Source organism: Muntiacus reevesi, chromosome 2 (genome assembly GCF_963930625.1).
Source record: "Muntiacus reevesi chromosome 2, mMunRee1.1, whole genome shotgun sequence".
Taxonomy (NCBI): domain Eukaryota; kingdom Metazoa; phylum Chordata; class Mammalia; order Artiodactyla; family Cervidae; genus Muntiacus; species Muntiacus reevesi.
The window spans coordinates 175,235,050-175,249,857 of NC_089250.1; the positions used below are offsets into that span (position 1 = coordinate 175,235,050).

General features: G+C 51.2%; 1 protein-coding gene across 3 annotated transcripts in view; it reads right to left on the bottom strand.

Moving 5' to 3' along the window:
- Positions 1–14,808, bottom strand: part of GNA12 (G protein subunit alpha 12) — a 71,553-nt gene that overhangs the window by 22,026 nt on the left and 34,719 nt on the right. Inside the window, exons 1-2 of one of the 3 annotated variants that reach the window (XM_065923721.1) lie at positions 9,765–9,874; positions 9,418–9,633 (exon numbers count right to left, since the gene is read on the bottom strand). The exons of 1 other annotated variant lie outside the window; for it this stretch is intronic. In XM_065923721.1, coding sequence (XP_065779793.1) covers positions 9,418–9,633; positions 9,765–9,782 — 234 coding nt within the window. In that variant the 5' untranslated portion in view covers positions 9,783–9,874. Of the gene's footprint in view, positions 1–9,417; positions 9,634–9,764; positions 9,875–14,808 lie in introns of those variants that run through there. One more of the 3 variants, XM_065923719.1, reaches the window with a different exon arrangement.

The window sequence follows — 14,808 nt, forward strand, 5'->3', positions numbered from 1 at the left end:
CCCTCGAGGCACAGGACGGGGCGGACCCCCCCAAGGAGGGCGTGGGGCCCCGGAGGTGCTCTAACTCTGCCCTGCTCAGCTCCAGCAGACCTGGCGCTCCTCAAGAGAAGGCCCAAGGAAGTGAAGGGTAACTGGTCTTCACAGAACGACTGGGTCACTTGGTCCAACACCCGTGTCCTGGCGGAGAGCTCGGACCTTGAGAAGGTGCCTGACGCGTCCTGACGGGTGGGGCTGCACATGTTTTGTGCTCGGAGGGCTGGTCCAGACCCGAGCAGCAGCCTGGGAGTCACTCACAAAGGAAGACGCGCTCTCCACCCGAGTCCTGAATGCGAAGGAGAAAATACAGTGCCAGGCTCGTGAGGCTCACCATTACCGTCAGGTCTGACGGAGAGGGTGGGCAGTGAGACTAGGTGACCTGCACATTCCTCTCCAGGTCTGAGGTGCTCACCCCTCGTCACCCCCAACACCTGTCACCGAGATCCCCACAAAACCCTCAGTCGGGCCTCCTTTTCACATCATCCACACAGGGACCCGACTAAAATGGAATCAAGCCGTCCCACTCCTCTGCCCCGAGTCCTTCCAGCGGCCCCCTGCAAGGCCTCCGTAAGCCCCTCTGCCCTGCAGACCCGCCCCCCACCCCATCTGCACCCTGGGGCACACGGCGGCCCCAACCCCAGGGCCTTTGCACTTGTTCCTCTCCTGGGCCAGAACACGCTCCCCTCAGCCCAGGGCGTGCTTTCCTGTCCCCTTCAGAGCGGTCTCAGATGCCCCTTGGGGCGCTCCATCAGCTTGAACCTTGAGCCGAGGAACAGAGGCTTAAACAGTGTGGCTGTGGGCCCTGGCCGCGCAGTGTATGCTGTGTCCTCTGTGGTTGGTGCTGACCGTCTGGGTTCTCGACGCTGATGGCTTGTTGGAAGGAGAGGCCCGGGCGGACTGCCTGGTCATTCAGACGGCCAGTCTCAGACCTTGTTTCCATGGCGACATCCAACCAGGACGAGCAGGACTTGCAGCCTGGCTGTGGCCGCACGCTCAGCTCGGCCAGCACGATGGAAGGGAAAACGAAAGGTGGGGAGGACCGAGAGCCCCCATGGAAACGCCCCGTGGCCCCTGCTTCTCCCTCGAGGCCCCTCCACATTCTCCACCCAGTTCCCTGCTTTATTTTCTCCTAATACACGCAACAGGTAAGCTCGTGCATGGGTGCACACACATGCACATCGCCTATCACGGACATATTTACTGTCTGCCTCCCCTTGTCAGAAAGTCAGCCCCACACGCTCTGGGATCTTCCTGCTTGTTCGCTGTGCTTTCCCAGGATTTATGAGGGCCTGACGCGTGGTGGCGGCTCCACAAAAATGTGCTGAATGAATGAATTCCATGAAACTAAAATAGATGCACAAGACTGGAGGCACAGCTGCGAGGCAGGGCCCGCGTGTAATGCCGCGAGAACAGCCCCCCGCCTCGGCCTTCCCTGCGGTCCACGCTGCGCACCAGCCCCCCGCCGCCAGCACCCCAGAGGGAGAAGGTCCCCAAGGGGCTCCGCAGCCGAGAGTCATGCTCGGCCGCCTCCCCAGGGGGTGGCCTCTGAGGGGGCAGACGGCACGGAGGGAGCCTGCGTCATGTCCTGCGAGGAGCGGCTGGGCTCCCCTTCTGCCCCCTCCGCTCGCTCCTGCCTGGCGGCCACGTCTGAGGACAAGAGCCACAAGGCAGGTCAGGGCAAGGGTCTGGACAGACACCCGCCCCGCCAGCCCTTCCTTCAGGTGACAGACAAAGGGAGGGTCCCCGCTGCTCCGGCTTCAGGGGAACACTGCAGACACCCGGGAGTCTCGCGCCTGCCGCGGACAGCAGGGCCCACCACCGTTCCGAAGTGGGAAAGATTCTCTGAGATGTTCCGGACAGTACCACGGGCGACTCCAGGGAAAAGGCACGGCCCCCCACAGCACTTTCTGGGGGTTCTCTTGTCTTCCTCTGATGTAAACCTTAGATTACAGCATTAAGAAAAAACATCGAGCAGGCAGGGTATCTTGACAGTGGAGAAAAGAGGAAGAGACAGAGAGGGGTCCAGGGGACGGCTGAGTCTGGCATAGAGACCCCTGGACTCCACCCCTTCAGAGGAGCCGGGAAACAGCCCCGAAGAGCCTGCGCGCATCGCCTGCCACTCAAACAAGCTGTGACTTCGGGACTTCTTTCTTTCTCTTTTGTCTTTATTGAATTGATTACAACATTGTTTCTGTTCTGTTTTGTTTTTTTTGGCCGGAGGCATGTGGGATCTCAGCTCCCAGAGCAGGATCGAACTCACACCCCCCACCCATCATTGGAAGGCTAAGTCTTAACCACTGGACAACCAGTTCCCAGGACTTATTCCCAATCAACCAGCTACCATGACACTGTTCCTCAAGTGGTTGAAAGTAACCGCCGAACCGTGATAGAGTGGATTTCTTTCCTAGAAGGATAAGGTACTGGGCGCAGAAAACGCCCCAAACTGCCCATTCAGTATATGTCACTTTGCTTCATGTGGCCTCAAAGTTACAGAAAGTTAGCATGGCTACAAATCAAATCACCTCATCTTCCATTTATTCATCCTCCAGTGCCTCAAAAGCCTGCTTCCTAAGAAAGCTCAGGGAAAGAATTCCGAAACCCAATTAAAATCACACCAGCAAAAGCATATTGAGTGCGGCACTTTAACAGCATCATCTTTTAGGATTTCAAACAGCTCAGCAGGAATTCCATCACCTCCACTAGCTTTGTTTTTAGTGATGCTTCCTAAGGCCCACTTGACTTCAGACTCCAGGATGTCTGGCTCTAGGTGAGTGATCACACCATCAAGGTTATCTGGGTCACTAAGATCTTTTTTGTATAATTCTTCTGTGTATTTTTGCCACCTCTTCTTAATATCTTCTGCTTCTGTTAGGTCCATACCATTTCTGTCCTTTATTGTGCCCACCTTTGCACAAAATGTTCCCTTGATCTAATTTTCTTGAAGAGATCTCTAGTCTTTCCCATTCTATTGTTTTCCTCTATTTCTTTGCATTGATCACTGAGGAAGGCTTTCTTATCTCCTCTTGTTATTCTTGGGAACTCTGCATTCAGATGGGTATATGTTTCCTTTCCTCCTCTGTCTTCAGATTCTCGTCTTTTCTCAGCTATCTGTAAGGCCTCCTCACAAAGACAACCATCTACCTTTCTGCATTTCTTCTTCTTGAGGGTGATCTTGGTCACTGCCTCCTGTACAATGTCATGAACCACCGTCCATAGTTCTTCAGGCTCTCTATCAGTGTGCCTGTATTAATCCTTTGAATCTATTTGCCACTTCCACCGTATAATTGTAAGGGATTTGATTCAGGTCATACCTGAATGGTCTAGTGGTTTTCCCCACTTTCTTCAGTTTAAGTCTGAATTTGGCAATAAGAAGTTCATGATTTGAGCCACAGTCAGCTCCCAGTCTTATTTTTGCTGACTGTATAGAGCTTCTCTATCTTTGACTGCAAAGAAAATAATCAATCTGATTTCAGTATTGACCATCTGGTGATGTCCATGTGTAGAGTAGTGATCCGTTGGATCAAAGAAAAAGAGAGTTCCAGAAAAACATCTACTTCTGCTTCATTGACTACACCAAAGCCTTTGAATGTGTGGATCACAACAAACTGGAAAATTCTTAAAGAGATGGGAATACCAGACCACCTGACCTGCCTCCTGATAATCTATATGCAGGTCAGGAAGCAACAGTTAGAACCGGACATGGAACAACAGACTGGTTCCAAATCGGGAAAGGAATACATCAAGGCTGTATATTGTTACCCTGCTTATTTAACTTACATGCAGAGGACATCATGCAAAATGCTAGGCTGGATGAGGCACAAGCTAGAATCAAGATTGCTGGGAAAAATATCGATAACCTCAGATATGCAGATGACACCACCCTTATGGCAGAAAGCAAAGAGGAACTGAGGAGCCTCTTGATGAAAGTGAAAGAAGAGAGTGAAAAAGCTGGCTTACAATTCAACATTCAGAAAACTAAGATCATGGCATCTGGTCCCATCACCTCATGGGAAATAGATGGGGAAACAATGGAAACAGTAAGACTTTATTTTCTTGGTCTCCAAAATCACTGCAGACGGTGACTGCAGCCATGAAATTAAAAAATGCTTGGATCCTTGGAAGAAAAGCTAAGACCAACATAGCATATTAAAAAGCAGAGACATTACTTTGCCAACAAAGGTCCATCTAGTCAAAGCTGTGGTTTTTCCAGTAGTCATGTATAGATGTGAGAGTTGGACCATAAGGAAAGCTGAGTGTCGAAGAATTGATGCTTTTGAACTGTGGTGCTGGAGAAGAGTCTTGGGTCCCTTGAACTGCAAGGAGATCCAGCCAGTCCATCCTAAAGGAAATCAGTCCTGGGTGTTCACTGCAAGGACTGATGCTGAAGCTGAAACTCCAATACTTGGGCCACCTGATGCAAAGAATCGATTCATTTGAAAAGACCCTGATGCTGGGAAAGGTTGAAGGCGGGAGGAGAAGGGGACGACAGAGGATGAGATGGTTGGATGGCATCACTGACTTGATGGACAGGAGTTTGAGTGAGCTCCAGGAGTTGGTGACGGACAGGGAGGCCTGGCGGGCTGCGGTTCATGGGGTTGCAGAGTTGCACATGACTGAGTGACTGAACTAAGCAAACGCACAGGCATCTTTCCAAGGGAACAGCAACCGTGGGGTCAAGCCCTTCTGCAAAGTGACTGGTTTTTCTAAAAAGATGTAACCACCACACAGCACAAGTTGATGTCTGTTTCAGGGATGCAAAGGAGAATTCTGGGCACTGCTTTAATCCCAGAGCCTCACCGAAGAAGTGCTCCAAGCCTGAGAACTCCAAATCGTGTTTCTCTGGCCCTTACAGAGTATATCCATAGGGTGAGGGGTGGGCGAGGACCACGGGGACCCTGTGCGCTGAAGTGGTGACCCTGGGGTAATCGAAGCCCCAGATGTCACAAAACCTGAGCACAGCACATGTGGACTTTATGTCAGAAGTGAGACGGGTGATTCGATTCTTCTTATTCTCAGCATGTTACTCACTCAGTCACAGAGTAATTTCCCTCCTAAAACCTCATACCCATCTGCTTCTAAGGCAGCAGCATACACACACACAACAGAGATGCACCCCCTACTCTCCTCTCGCTCTACAATTCAGCCCCAGAGGGGGCCTTTTCTAGCAAGCCAGCACTCACTGACAAGGTTACAAAGACTCAATTCTAAACACCACAGGAAAAAGAAAAGTCTGTAATTAGCAGAATCACTTGACTTTCAGAAATCAAGAAACAGACTTCCCTCCTCTGAACTGAATCTCCAATTCCATCTTCCAAAGCTGAAGAGATGAAGACATTTTCAAGGAAGCACCATGCCCTGCCACTGTGAAACAGGAAATGGAAGAAGGAAAAAAAATGATTCATAATACAGTGAACTTTTTTTTTTTTTTTTTTAAACATCCAAGAGTGTGAAGCAAAAGGCATCAGAGAGAAGAGCCCATGGTCTCTGTGTGCGCTGGACACTCAGCCGTGTAAAGCCCCCCAGACATCTGAACAAGTAAACGTTGGGGTCAGAGTCGGTCAAGAGGATTTCGGTGAGGACTCCAGCAGAGGTACCAAACTGCCCCGCAGCTGCCCAGTCCTCTAAGAAAAGAAGCACCGAATCCATCGGAACAGCAAGTCACTATACGCAGCTCGCGGGCTGTGATCTCAGGAGCACAGCTGATAAAAGCAAAAACTGGTTCCGTTCATTGGGGCAGTTTTGCCTACTGATTTCCCCGGCTCACACGCACCTTTAGAGGGCAGATGATGACGAAGAGGGCAGCTACCTGGACAAGAGCAAAGAGTTATGCAAAAACCCAGTGGTGCTAAGTGCTAACACTGGGGCCAGGAATCAGAACCCTCCTGCCCCGGTTCACGTTCGCCGTCTCCTAGCGACTGCTTCTACAGGAGCCCCCACGGCCTGGGCCTCCCGTCTGCTCCCCTTCGGCCCATCCGATGCATGGCACTGCTGACTTCTGGAGACACGCCTGCTTGCCACACCTCAGCGGCTCCTCGGTGACAGGGAGCAGAGCTGCTGGTGTGGCCACAGCGAGTGCCCGGGCCACCCTCACCCCCGCCCCCACTGTGCCACCTGCGGATGGCTTGCCGCCCCCGTCCCCCAGCAGAGCGCACGGGCTGGACGTCACCCGGGCCACAGGTGGCTGCAGCCTTGTGTGGGGGAAGCCGGGCCAGAACTGACCCAGCGCCGAGGGATGGGGCAGACCCGATAAGCAGTGCCAGCCACACAGCAGGGCGCCCACTCATCCTCCACCCCTGAACTTCGTTCTGAGCCAGCTGAGTTCTTTTACCGGTACGGCAGCTGGAGGCGGGACCGGGGGCCTGCACTCGGAGCCCCCAAGTGGGGCGACCTCTGCTGCGGCAGCGGCGCCTCTCTGGCCCCCCTCCGCCCGCCCGCGCAGGCCCACACTCTTGCAGAGACCCCCCCCCCGCCCCCCCCCACCTAACAGGGCCCAGTTCATCCCCCCTCATCCTGAGACAGTCTGCCCCCAAACACCTCCCCGCGCTGTCCTGCCGGGTGGAACCGCTTACCTCCTCCCTTTATGCACAGCGTAGCTGGATGCTCCTCAGTCACACTTCTCAGCATATTTTATGGCGATTACTTGCTTGGGTATCTGTCTTACCAGCTTTCTGAGGAAGCCAAACTTGACCTCAGCCGAGTGCCCAGCTCACAGGAGAGGCTCAGTGAAAGAGCGCCCACCAGAGTGCCCGGCGAGGAGGACGGACAGGAGCCTGACAAGCCACTCCACCACACTCACACCCTGGATGGAGCACTTGTTAAACGCTGCTTGTAGATACTCAGCTCTGCAGTTTATATTTCCTTCTGGGGTAGATTCTCAATTGCTAATGGCAATTTCCACCCACGCTCTGAAGAGACTATTCTTTCCCAGACCATTTCAGTTTGTGGATTTATGTGGAGGGGGAGCCTCAGGGCTTCCCGGGGGCACAGTGGTCAAGAACCTACCTGCCAATGCAGGAGACGCAAGAGACACAGGTTTGACTTCTGGGTCGGGAAGATCCCCTGGAGAAAGAAGTGGCAACCCACTCCAGTGTTCTTGCCTGGAGAATCCCATGGACAGAGGAGCCTGGCGGGCTACAGTTCACGGGGTCACAAAGAGTTGGACACGGCGAGCACACTCGCATGGTGGGGGGACTTAGAGTTTGTGCATTCTCCAGCTGTTTCTGATAGTCACGCCCTTTAGAATATTAAGAATTCTTTTCTACGGCAACTGTATCTCCTAGTTCATCTGACTGTTTCACTTTAATCTTTAAACTTGAGAATGAATGTGAAAATGAAAGTTATACAAATGCCATCCCTCAGATCCACCGATGGATATTAAAATCCGTGGGTGAAAGCCTGAAGAGAAACAGGATATTTGCAAAGTTGCAAAGCGCCTCCCCCCAATATTTATTAATTACAGAGGACAGCAGTGATCTCACAGTGGAGACACGTGGCAAACAGCCCACTGACCGAGCAATCAAGGCCCCCGCCACCAGGAACCGGACACATCGCTAGCTCATACCTCCGACAGGATGCTCAGAGGACACCGCGTGACTTCAGTGGTTTTCTTGCCAAAAAGGAAGAGGTTTTCTTGCTCATCCTAATGATGAGAAAACACCAGACAGACCCAAAGACGGATGTTCTACAAAATGACTGACCAGTGCTCTCTCACAGTGTCGAGGCCATGAAGACCCAGGAGAGACCGAGGGGCTGTCCCTGATGCAGACTCAGGAGACGCGAGGGCTAAGTACAGGTGGGCTCCAGGGCCCGATCCTGGCTCGTGAGGAGGACATTTGAGGAAAAGCAGTTGAATCTGAGTGAGGTCTCCAGTTTATTTCAGAGCAGTGTGCCACTATCAACTTCCCAGCTGTGCCGAGACGTAGACGACTGTGTAAGACGAGAGGGTGGGGGGGATCAGATGAAAAGCACACGGATGCTGAACTGAAAGGACTATCCGGCACACTGTGCAGAACACCTCAAATACAGGAGGAAGATGCACAGAACTCACGAGCAAAAACTAGCACGAGACATAAACGGGCATTTCCCGGGAAAGGAAGCACATAGAGCCGATAGTTCAGGGAGGTGTCAGCTAAGCCCGAGACACTATGGGAAAACAGTGTGCCTCATCTCCCCCGGCTAAGGGGGTTCTGACGTGCCTCTGAAGTCGGACAGCACCTAAGGCAGGGCGACGGGGGCTTCTGCTGCCGACACAGGCCCAGCCGGTGCAGCTGCTCCGGACGATGACTGGACACACTGTCTGTCCGTCTGCAGGCGCAACCGCCCCACCACCGGCCGGTTCCCCTCCTCGGTGCACGTCCTGGAGACCCCTGGACATGGGCATCTGGGGACGCACGGGAGAGGTTGAGGGGCATTCGTTTCTAACAGCAAAACACCCCAGAGTACACCCACGAGGAACGGGTGCATCCGGTGCACCCACGCAGTGGAAGAGAAGACGGCCGTGAAAGAACAAGGACCACAGCCACGCACGCCGCCTAAATACATGTCACAACACTGCAGGAGCCAGAAAAATACACATAGCAAGAAACCGCTTATGTGAAGGGTGAAAATGGGGAAAACTCAAGACTCTGTTTTTAAAAAATAAGTATATATTATGGCAACACCATAGGGACAGGCAAGGGACCGGTGATGTGAAACTCGGGATCCCAGTTCTCAGGGGGCAGAAGGGTGTGGAGGGCAGGGAGACTTCCAGACACCCCAGGGAGGGGGCATTCACATCAGCTGGTGTTCCAGTTAGAGGAGAAATCTCAGGCCCATCTCTGTAGGCAGTTAACGTTGAAGGAAACTTAGGAAAAAAACGGGAATGCAGACAGGCTAAACACCCCACACTTTCTGCTTACAGACTCACATCCTAGATGAAGCTAAGTGACGAAGAAGACTAGGCTTTCTGAAACTTTCAGCTTTAAGATGAAAGGGGAGAACCCAGGGGGACAGCCTGAAGGGTTCACGCGGGCTTCCCAGGCACAGATTTGGGCCATTCACGGTCCGCCGGGCAGGACCCATACGGCACGGCTGGGATGTTCTCTTAAGGAGGCGTTGATTTCCTACGGAGAACGATACTTAGAAAATTTGAGCTCCTTGAATTACGCCAACACTTAGTATTTTAAAAATCCTTCATATTCCTTGAACAGAAACATTTATCTAGCCTGAATGAATTAATATCGTTCCTTCTCGAACCATTTACATGGCTTAATTAGCACTGGGTATTTCTGATCTTCAATGTCAGGATTTAGAGCAATTTACGGTTCGTTTGTGCTTTCAGGGTTTGTAAAGGGGAATCCCACGAGGTCTAAGCCCGTGCGGCCCAGGAGAGGGCTCACTCACCAGCTGGAACTCGCTCCTGCGGCTGAACGCCTCCCTGATGCCGGAGTCCCCCCAGAGCGCGCTCAGGGCGGGCACGTAGAGCTGGAAGGTGGCGGGGTCCACGGGCAGCCCTGCCTTGTTCTCGAAAGCCATGAGGAACATGCCGTGCTTCTCATTCTCAGAGTACTGCCAGGGGATACCAAGCTTGTCTCGTGCATCGACCAGAACCCTCGCACCCTGGGAAAGAAAAGAAACAAGACTTTCAGAGCACTGCCGAGGAATCCTGAGCTTGTCTCGTGCATCGACCAGAACCCTCGCACCCTGGGAAAGAAAAGAAACAAGACTTTCAGAGCACTGCTGAGGAATACCGAGCTTGTCTCGTGCATCGACCAGAGCCCTCGAGCCCTGGGAATGGAAAGAAATAACACAGAGGGTTCACGGTGCTGCGAAGGCTGAGCTGAGGCGGAGAACACGGCGTGGGCACAGACAGTCCTAGCGCAGGAGGCTCAGGAGCCGTCAGGCCTGCAGCCAGCGTTTGTCCCTGCGCTTCCGCGACGCGACTGGCAAGCTGGAGGCTTGCACAGACCACATCGCAGGTCACTCATTTGGAAAGGCCCCGGGAGGGAGACGACAGGTCGGGGGAGCAGCGGCCACAAACACGCCAGGTGACGCGGGAAAACAGCAGGAGCCGCGGCGCCGGAAGAGCCCGGTTTGAGGACAACTCCGGCAGCAGCCCCGCTGCCCTGTCACCACTGGGCCCTGGCAGCTCCTCCAGCCAGAGGACGCCCTGCCCGGCCTGCCCGGGCCCGCAGGAGTAAACACACAGGGGTCAGAGCCAGAGACTGAGGGGGGAGCGGGCGGGAGCGGGTCACGCTTCAGTCCTGCCTGGGAGGATGGGGAACTGGTCTCATTGTTGTGCTGATTTCCTCCTGGTTAAAAATAAAGTCGGGATTTCCCGCTTTTTCCTCACCTCACTGACAGAGTCCAGGAGGTGCAGAAACGGCCTGAACTAAAACAGGATGAGGGAGGGGGCCAAACTGGAAGAACTGCCGCAGTGAGAACTCCCCCTGGGTGGGAAGCAGGCCCGTCCCTCACCCTCGGCTCCGTGCTGGCGCGTGGCCTACGGAAGCTTCTGGGCTCTGCTGGGGGACCCGCTGAACGCTCCCTGCAGCAGCAGCACTGGTGAGCCGGGGAGCGGCAGCATGGTCACCCCCACTCCCACCCCGCCATTGGGAAAGGCCTTGGCTGGCTCAGAGCGGTCTGGGGGAACCAGGACCCAGCACAGAGGACAGCAGGATGTCACTGCCCAGCTGGCACTTCTCTGAGAAAAGAAGAGCTTTACTGGAGCACAGGTCACATAACATACAATCCCCCATTGACTGTGCAGAGCTCAGCGGCTTTCAGCTGGCAGTTATCCTAAAAACCTGGGGCAAAGGAGACAACGAGTTCTGCCTTCTGCAGATCTCTGCTGGAGCATCTGCTGTGAGCCACAGAGGCGAAAGGTAACCAAAGGTGAGGTAAGAGGTGAAGGGGAACGGTGACCCAGAGCGCAGCTGCAGCCTCCCCTCCAGACCCGGGCCCAGCACTGCCGGGCTAGAAACGCCCCTGCGAGCTCCTGCCTCGGGGTCCACGCCCAGTCTCTCTGACCCATAAACGCGTTTAGTGCTTACTGGGGGCAGAGCACTGAGGTACACACTGCAGGAAAACAAAATGCTGACGAAGCAGTGTCTGAGCTCCTGAAACTCAGAAGCTGGCCCGGGAGACACAGACATGTGGATTTAAACAGTTAACACCCATTAATAAGAAAACTAGGGCTTCTCTCGTGGTTCAGATGGTAGAGAAGCTGCCTGCAATGCAGGAGACCCAGGTTTGATCCTTGGGTCGGGGGTGGAGAGATCCCCTGAAGAAGGGAATGGCAATCCACTCCTGTATTATTTCCTGGAGAATCCTGTGGACAGAGGAGCCTGGCGGGCTACAGTCCATGGGGTTGCCAAGAGTTGAACATGACTGAGCAATTATCAATAATACAAACTGTCAGAAAACTAGGAATAGAGAATCCTTTAACTTGATAAGGAACACTGACAAAAACCTCTGCAGCGAACACCAAAAATCAACAGTAGAAGACTGAGTGCTTCAGGCAAGAATGGGAACAAGACCAGACCATCCCCTTTCATCACTGCTGTTCAACATGGCTCCACGGTGAGGTGAAGGAAAGAAACGTAAGGTGCACGGATTAGACAGAAAAAAGCAAAACTAAGCCTATTTGCAGATGAAACAATGGTCTATGTACAAAATCCCAAGGAATCTATCAAAGAAAACCTCCTAGAATTCAAGTGAATTCAGCAAGGTTGCTGGATGTGAAAAGTGACAAAAGTAAAATGTCTTTCTATATACTAGAAATTTACATGTGGAAACTGAAATCTAAAATTGTAAAATCTTTAGACGTGCTATGCGGCATGCAGGACCTCAGTTCCGTGACCAGGGGTCAAATCTGCACCCCCTGCAGTGGAAGCATGGAGTCTTAGCTCCTGGACTGTCCCAGAAGCTGAAATTTAAAATGCAATACTTACTATTAACAATCACAAGCACAGAAAGTAAACACTTAGGTATAAATCTAATAAAACATGCATAGGACTTGTATGCTGAAAACTATAAAATGTTGATGAAAGAAATAAAAAATCTAACAAATGGTGGGGCATACCATGTTCATGGATTGGAAGTGTCAACATAATAATGACATGCTCTCTAAACTGATGTACAGATTGAACAATTTCTATAAAATCCCAGCAAGATCTTTTATGGATATAGATAGAACTATTATAAAATTTATATGAAAAGCACTAGATTAACTAAAACAATTTTCAAACAGAAAAATTAAGTGGGAGAAATCTAATTTCCAGACTCATTATTACATAGCTACCATAAGTAAGACTGTGTGGTACTGGCGATGGACTAGGCACAGAGATCAACAGGACATAACAGAAAACCCAGACATAAGTACTATGGTCAACTGCTTTTTTTCTGGAAGATCCAAAAGCAATTAAGAAGAGGAAGAATAGCCTTTTTAATAAGTGATATTGAAGCAACTGGACATCCATAGGCAAAGAAAAAACAAAATCAAAAAAAACCTTGATCTAAACCTCACACCTTATACAGAACTGACTCAAAACATAAAAGTACAGCATAGTAGGAAATCTTCAGGGTCCACAACTTGGCGAACAGTCCTTAGACATGACACAAAATGCATGGCTCATAAAAGAAAAATGGCTCTTCTTTGGTGGCTCAGATAGTAAAGAATCTGCCTGCAGTGCAGGAGACCACGGTTTGACCCCTGGGTTGGCAAGATCCCTTGAAGGAGGGCATGGCAACCCACTCCAGTATTCCTGCCTGGAGAATCCCATGGATGGAGGAGCCTGGTGGGCTGCAGTCTGTGGGGTCACAAAGAGTCGGACACGACTGACTCACACACACAGCATACATTGATAAACTGGACTTCATGAAAGTTAAAGCTTTTGCTCTCCAAAAGACTTTAAGAGAATAAGAAGACAAGCTTGGAACTGGTAGAAAATATTTGCCAACCACATAACTGACAAACGACTCATATTTAGAATATACAAAGAATGCTCATGGGAAATAGATGGGGAAACAGTGGAAACAGTGTCAGACTTTATTTTTGGGGCTCCAAAATCACTGCAGATGGTGATTGCAGTCATGAACTTAAAAGACGCTTACTCCTTGGAAGGGAAGTTATGACCAACCTAGATAGCATATTAAAAAGCAGAGACATTACTTTGCCAACAAAGGCCCATCTAGTCAAGCCTATAGCTTTTCCAGTGGTCATGTATGGATGTGAGAGTTGGACTGTGAGGAAAGCTAAGAGCCGAAAAATTGATACTTTTGAACTGTGGTGTTGGAGAAGACTCTTGAGAGTCCCTTGGGCTGCAAGGAGATCCAACCAGTCCATCCTAAAGGAGATCAGTCCTGGTTGTTCATTGGAAGGACTGATGCTGAAGCTGAAAGTCCAGTACTTTGGCCACCTCATGCGAAGAGTTGACTCATTGGAAAAGACCCTGATGCTGGGAGGGATTGGGGGCAGGAGGAGAAGGGGACGACAGAGGATGAGATGGTTGGAAGGCATCACCGACTCGGTGGACATGAGTTTGAGTAAACTCCGGGAGTTGGTGATGGACAGGGAGGCCTGGCGTGCTGCGGTTCATGGGGTCGCAAAGAGTCAGACATGACTGAACAACTGAACTGAACTGAACTGAAGACTGCTCAAAACTCAACAGTTTAAAGAAACAAAACAGTCCAGTTGGGAAGTGGGCAAAGACATGGAAAGCTGTTTCACCAGCGAGCACACAGACAGCAAATAACCAGAGACAAGGTGTCCAAGTTCACCGGCCACCAGGGAGCAGCAGACCAAGGCTCTGATAGCAAGACGTCACTACACATCTATGAAAACAGCGAAAACAAAAAAATCAGCGACAATGCTAAATGGCGATGAGGAGGTAGAGATATGCGATATCTAATACACTCACTGTTGGTGGGGATGTAAAATGAGACAGTCACTCTAGAAAAGTTTTTCAGTTTCTTAAAAAAATACAAAAGAAAAATTAAGCCTACACTTAACATACAATGCAGCATACCGCACACTCACTCCTGGACATTTATCCCAGAGAAATGAAAATTTATGTCCACACAAAACCCTCTGCAGGGATGTTCACAGCAGCTTTGTTCACAACAGCCACAAACTAGAAACAGCCTAGGTGTGTTGATACTTTAATGAACAAATTGTTCAACTGCTCCACCTCCGTACCACGGAATACGATTTAAGGATGAAAAGAACGCGTCACTAATGTGTGCAACTTAGACGGATCTCAAAAGAGCATACTATGTGATTCCGTTCATATGACATTCTTGGAATGATAAAATCACAGGGATGGAAGACAAACTAGGGCTCCTGGGGGCGAGGCCTGGTAGAGGAAGGGGGTGGCTGGGACTGCGGCGCGCAGCGGCAGGGAGTTCCCTGCGGTTTGGGGGCAGGTCTCTGTCCTGAGGACACAGGTGATCCTATGTGTCAGAGTCACACACACACATTGGACGAACCTCAGTCTCCTGGTTTTGATGCTGCCCTATAGTTAAGCAAAATGTAACCCCTGGGGAAACTCAAAGGAGATACCTCTCTGTGCAGTCTTTGCAATTTCCTGCGAATCTGTATTTCAAAATAAAAAGCAAAGGAAAAAAGTTAACCAGCAATTAGAGCGATATGTGTTCCAATTACACGGCGTCAGAATGGAAGGTTACTAGAGGCCAAAGGAAGAGGTGAGGCTGGAAAACACTAACCTGGGATGAGCTTCTGAGGCCCCGGTTCTTTCAACTAGTGCCCTCAGCTCATCTGAGCCCACTCATCCG